Here is a 6,359-nt window from a genome sequence, read left to right as displayed (position 1 = left end):
CGAGGACCGCGCCACCCTCTCTGCCGGTCGGGAATGCTGCGAGCCGGGGGAGGGCCCGGGTGCCCGGATGGCGATCAAAATGAGCGTAATCCAACCCTGCGCCAGCCAGGCCGGGCGCGGGGGACCGGGGCTCGGGGAGCCAGGGGCTCGGTGACGCTTTAGGGGGGCGCGCCGACGGGAAGCGAGCAGCGGGCGGGACGGCAGGCGGCAAATGGAAGAGAAGGTTCTGGCGGGGGGGGAGAGCCTGTGCCGCCGGGGAGAGAGCTGATGGAGAGAGGACGCTTGGCGGTGTAAACTTCACCATGGCTGCCCAGTCGAGGTACGGCGTTCAGTAACTTTTATCGCTGCTGGTGGACTTCACTGAGGGCTCTCCGTAGCCCGGTGCGGTTCGTGGTGCCCTCGCTCGAAGGAGGCACCGTTTGCTGTCGTTTTTCACGCCGCGTTTCACAGAAACGCGCCAGGCAGGGGACACGTCCCGGGTAGATGCACCCGAGCGTCCACCGCCTCCTCTCGGTGTAAACTTTCTTTTAACAGGAAAAACCAAGTCTTAATTGCTCCCTGTCAAATTTCTCCCTAGCCGGCAAGTTAACAGCTCTTTGAAGCTGATTTTCTTCTCCCGTGTGGTCTCGTCTATGATTTGTTCGGGCTTTCCCCCCTGTAAACAGGTTTCTGTGATTGCTCGCAGCTATATTTTAAAAGGTGGATGGTTTATATTTGGTGGGATCGGCGAGCTGGCCGTATGGAATGGAAGCAGGTTGTGTCTGCTTGCCTGCAAATCTGCTGGAGAGGTGGGAGGGTAGAAAATGGTTGTAGAGGGAGTACAAAACGGAACGTTCCAGTGCAGTTGCTGTCAGGAAGCGAAATTCAAGCAAATATACCAATCTTGGGTAAGTACCTTTCAGCTGTGTTTTTAAAAGAAGGACTTCTCGCCTGCTGGGGGGGGCATCCTGGCTAAAGTAAATTTCACACTCAGCATGGGGGAGGCAGCTTGTCTTAAGTCATGGTACTTGATGAAGCTCGCTAAGGTACCTGTTAAATGCCTTTTAACTTTTATGATGCTTTAATGGGCATTTCAGAAATGGCGAAGAGAGAAACTCCTCTTTTTGCTCTTTAGTCTCACCAAACAGCCCCCCTGCTCCCCTTTTCCTTCAGGCAGGAAAAAAAAACCTAAAAATGATGGTACGTCCTACAGAGAAGTTTGGCATTGGCAGTGTATTTGCACAGTGGTGCTTTTCTGGAGGTTTGAAGCCAAGAGCTGGCTTTAAATTACAAACTTGCAAAATGACAGAGCCCTGAAGTTTGGGTAGGAAGGATGGGAAGATTGATTGCTTCATTAACAGCTGAACTCTTCTCTGACTGCCTGCTCTCTCTGCATGTGGGGAGACTGGGAGTACTTAACAAAGAGGCAAAGGTTTAATTTTTCAGCATCATTTTTTTTTTCCTTTGCATGATCACTTATTCACATGATTTACTAGCCTGCATTGTCAGTGCATTGCTTTAATAGGCCCGCATGCTAAGAGAGGACATGGCATAAATCTTAGTGCTGCTGGCTGGCCTTGAAGCTCGGCTTGGCTCCAAGGCCACGGACGTGCTTGATGTCTCAGAGGTCGCATAGCCATTTTCTTGGGTGGCAGGAGGCCACATGGCAGCCAGGTCCCAGCGGTAGCCCCCAGCCTCAGCAAACTGGCCAAGAAAGGGCAAGGTTGGCACTGGGGTCAGCAAACCACATCCCTAACCTGTAAGGTGGACAGCGCAGAGAATTGAGTTTTATGCACTGAGTGGTGCAAACTGAAAGTGAGGAAAATGGACCAAGGGCTGGGTCCATGGGGCTGAGTACTGCGGGGCAGGTGAGAGGACTGTGCCTTTGAGATGGTCACGGAGACAAGATGTGCACCTGCTGTTCTGCACCCTCCCTTCTCCTCCATCATGTGCGTTGGCCTTTGCTTTTGTCAGGATGCTGTGAGGCACTCGAGCTGTAAAACTGCATCAGAGCATTTCAGCATAGTGAGTAAGAAGGTAGCCTCTGTATGCTTGAATATCAGTGTTAAAGTCACTGATTATTGCTCATTTTAAGACATTTAAAAGAGAGTAGGAGAAATGAATCTCTTGCAGGAGAGAGGTTACATTTTTCAGAAAGCCTGGTGCTTCTGGTATTTCTGTTTTGGTGGCACAGGTCAGTAGGGGTATCCGTCTAAGTCCCAAGAGATTTATGCTTTGTGGGTGCGTAGAAGCTTTTATTCAACAGTGAAGGATGAATCCGTAGTCGCAATAAATAATTGGAGTTACACTGTGTGGGACTGAGAGGCTACATGTCTCCAGAATTCATTTGCCAAAGCATTTCGGAGGGTTTACTCTCTTAGGTAGCTGGGTAAAGATGTGGGTGAGCTTTTTGTGTTCGTTTCTCCTTTGTAAAAAATACAATTTCTGCAAGCTAAGTAAATTACTGATGAGGTGGTATGATACAGAGCACTGTGGCATTTTGGATATCGCTCTGTATGAGGCCTTTGGGCACTCCTCCATCTGCTTGAGTTTACTATTTCTCACATGCTGTATGTTGCAGCTAGCAAAAGAGATGTGACATTGGCATTGATGCTTGGTTGGTAACAAGAAAATCCCGCATCCTTTCTTCAGCTTCAGTGCTGTGATCCTGGGCAGCTCACCTAGCATTTAGATCTCAGTGTTCTGAAGGGTGGAAGGGTAGGGAAAACAAGGTGATAAAAAATGCCTGTTGCTGCTCTGCAGCATTTTAAAAACTGTAATAGTGATGACTGACAAACTGATGTTCTAATTGATGCTGTAACATTTTTTAAAATAGTAAATCTTAAGAAAGGCTTATGTGGTGAGTTGGGTATGTTTTTGTTTCGGCTATTTGAGAATGATCAGCTTCTACCAATGGCTGCTGTAAATAGCTTATATCTAGAGCCATTAGGTGGACAAACTATCCTCCGGTTAGCATTGTTTTGTGTATAATGTAGATTTCTTTTTTTTTTTTGGAGTTGCTAGCTGAGCCGTAGGTTTGCAGCTGTAACTTTCTATGCACTCGCTTCTGGAATGCATGGATGATCTGATGCCTGTTACTGTCCCTGGGCAACAGGGCTTGTGTGTTGGGATTTTATGGTATATTCAGGAACATGCGAGCAGAAGCAGAATCGACCTGAATGAGAACAAGTTTACTTTCTTGTTAGATGTGGTGTGATGCTCGCCACTTGCCGTTCAGCAGCACAGAGGTGCAGCAGGACCCCTAGGAGGTGCATGGGACAGGCTGGCACCTCTGCCTGCTGCCAGCTGCTGCCAGCCATCAGCGAGGCACAGGGATGTGGCTCCTTAACTCAGCCGCAGCACCCATTGCTCTTCCCCTGCCTTCTCCATTAAAACGTGTGCTCTACTGCAGCAATCATGAGCTGGGGGTCTTGATCTGGACAGCTGCTTTTTTTGAAGATGTAGGCTTCTTTTCTCAGGCTGTTTGGGATAATTTTAAATTATTCATGGACCTCATTGGTTACATTTACTTTATTTAAAATTGGTGGATAAATAAATACTTTGTTGTTGTGGATGCTGAGAATTTCCAGTTGTCACATAACTTGCCTTTTGAAGTGGCCATGATTAATGCGATTGCAGGTATGCAGAATGAATGCAGTTTCCTAATCTTTGTACATAGGTGAATACAGTAGCACAGTCAGAGCAAGATGAAATCTGAGTGTTGTGCTGCCATCCCTGCTGGGCTCATCTTGCCCTGTCTCCCGAGCCAGCCCTGCAGGGAAGGGTAATGATGGGCAGCAGTCTGGGAAGCCCCTCTGTTCCCACCCCCTAAAGCCAAGTTGTACCAGCTAAGCCCAGAAGAGTCTTGAAACCAGGCTGTACCGCTCATTTCGGCAGTAAAAGAAGGCAGCGCTGTGCAGAAATAAAATGTGGCTACATCTGCATTTAAAACGTGGTCAGTGCAGCAAAACAGTTTCTTCTAAAGGGAATAACGCTGAGACTTTTCCCTGAGGAGAAGCTACATTAAATGCTGCAGCTTGATTTTATTCCATACCATTTCACAGCTTTCCACGCCAGATCTAAAGACACGTTTCATAACTTGCTTGTTTTGTGGGTCCTGTTGATACAGGCAAATGCCAGTATTGCTGATGCTGCATTCCAGTCAGCTGATGTAGGTGAAGAAGGGCTGAAACGATGTCTTGATGGAGTTTACCTGTCTATTGAAAGCTAAAACATCCTGTGAACTCTTGTAGGTTTTGCTTGTACACTGCTACTAGCCTGGCCTGTAGAAATACAATCCTGTTTTCTCCAGAAGAAAACGACTAGCTGATCCATGGCATGTTTTGCGGGCTGCTGGGGGCTTTCAGTTCACAGTTCCTTATTGCCTGGACTTTCTGAGCCTGGAGTCTGTTGCTTCAGGGCAGGCCTGCAGCTGAAGCTCCCTGACAGAGAAGAGGTGCTCACAGGGAAGTGGATTTTTCAAGCAGGTTTGTTGGGTTTTGGTTTTGTGTGGTGGGCCTTTGGGGTTTTTTGTTTGGTTTGGGTTTGTTGGTTTGTTTGTTTGTTTTTTTCAGTGGGTGTTCCAAGTTGTGATAGGCCTTTGAAAACTTTGAAATACTATTGCCATGGTATACCTGAGCTGGTGTAGAAGAGAATGTTTCCTTAGATCACATAAATTTCCTGGGTCTGAATCTGTTATTGTAGAGCGCGCCATGTTCTCACTGCTTTTCATGAGAAGATCATTTGCTGGTTCAACTGCAAGATGCAGTGTGAATAGCAGGAAACAAGCCTTTAATGAACTGCATAAATTCTCCTCAGCAGTTTCCTTCTGAGCGCAGTCATAGTGAATGATGGCATGGAGCTTTTAAATGGCTTTAAAATATAATAGAAAAGCTGTCTCAGTGAAGTACATAGGAGTGCTGCAAAGACATTGCTCTTCATGAGGTGGACTACAGCAAAGTGACGAGTTCCCCACCAAGCACAGGGTGTAAAGACACCTAAGGCCTTGCTCAGGCACAGGCTGGTCAGGAGCAGAGAGGCTGGGCTGGCTTGCTGCCTAGCTCGCGAGCAACACGATGGAAGAGTTACTTTAATGTAAAAATGCTCAAGCAAAAATGGGAAGTACTCGTCTTGTTCAGGCTTGAACACAGCATGGAGATTTTTTTTCCTCTGTTCTAGTGAAAAAAGTACTGGCTATGTTATGGTTTGCAGTTTTGGCTGCTGCAGTTCATCCGTGTCCATGGTAAAAACGAGAAGACACACGTAGCACTGGCTGGGGTGGAGCAACTGGCTGGGGCAGATACTGCTCCAAAACGCGGTGTTATCATAGGTGGTTTAAGATGGAGCTGCATTGCTCCGGCAGAATGCTTTTATGGGGAACAGACACAGTTGCATAGCTGCAGGCAATCTGGGGAAGAGAAGTTGCATTCTAGGTCTGTACAGAATCAAGCGGCTGTGGAAAGCAGTGAAAGGCAGAATCCTTCCTGCCCATCTTTTCTCTTGGCTGTCAAGGCTGCTTTGTGCACAGTGAGCCCCCAGCTCTCTTGTACACTGCTGGGGTGCAGAAATTGTTGATTGCCTTGTTTTACTGCACAGGTTTTAAAAAGTGTGGAGTCTTTTTTGGTTTTTTTTCCCTGCCTTATTCTTGTAGGTGAAGGGAGAGGTGGTAGGCAGGGAGAAAAAGCATGGCTGTGGGCACAAAACTGCATTTGAGGAGCTGCTCTGCTTTGTTAATATTGTTCTCAGCATTGTTGAGCTGAGGTGTCTAGGCAGGTTTGAATAGGCAGCCTTCATCACAGGTGCCATATGCTTCATGAAGATGTTTGTCTTCTGGATTAGTTTAGGCTTAGATATTGTTTTGTGTGTAGAGTTGTCATTTTTACTTGTACTGAGGGTTTGTTGTACCAGTGACCTGAAGTTTTCCTTTAGCGTTGTTTTTGCAGTGCTACCCGTCAGGTTAAGAGGAAAATAATGTCCCCACTTGAATTTTTAGCGAAAGTTCAACAAGTAAATTGTTAATGTTTAACCTCAGAGACAACAGTAAAGCTCATTCTCAGAACTGTAAAAAATTTTTGATTTTTACTTGTACTGAGGGTTTGTTGTACCAGTGACCTGAAGTTTTCCTTTAGCGTTGTTTTTGCAGTGCTACCCGTCAGGTTAAGAGGAAAATAATGTCCCCACTTGAATTTTTAGCGAAAGTTCAACAAGTAAATTGTTAATGTTTAACCTCAGAGACAACAGTAAAGCTCATTCTCAGAACTGTAAAAAATTTTTGTACTTGTAAAAAAAAAAAAAAGTAACAAAAACAACAACAAAAAAGGAACAAAGAACAAAACCCAGCAAAACCACCTCTACCCCCAACTCAACAAAACCTCAGCAGG

At 46.4% G+C, this 6,359-nt stretch overlaps 1 protein-coding gene across 1 annotated transcript in view; it reads left to right on the top strand.

Moving 5' to 3' along the window:
- The first annotated feature begins 34 nt into the window (after window positions 1–34).
- AFF1 (AF4/FMR2 family member 1) overlaps window positions 35–6,359 on the top strand; it is a 101,533-nt gene continuing 95,208 nt past the window's right edge. The window contains 1 exon segment of the mRNA XM_035896832.1: window positions 35–319. Within this exon segment, the coding sequence (XP_035752725.1) occupies window positions 303–319 (17 nt within the window). The 5' untranslated portion in view covers window positions 35–302.

The sequence above is a fragment of the Egretta garzetta genome, unplaced genomic scaffold (genome assembly GCF_000687185.1).
Source record: "Egretta garzetta isolate BGI_Z169 unplaced genomic scaffold, ASM68718v1 scaffold856, whole genome shotgun sequence".
Classification (NCBI taxonomy): domain Eukaryota; kingdom Metazoa; phylum Chordata; class Aves; order Pelecaniformes; family Ardeidae; genus Egretta; species Egretta garzetta.
This window is presented reverse-complemented; position numbering and strand designations above follow the sequence as displayed.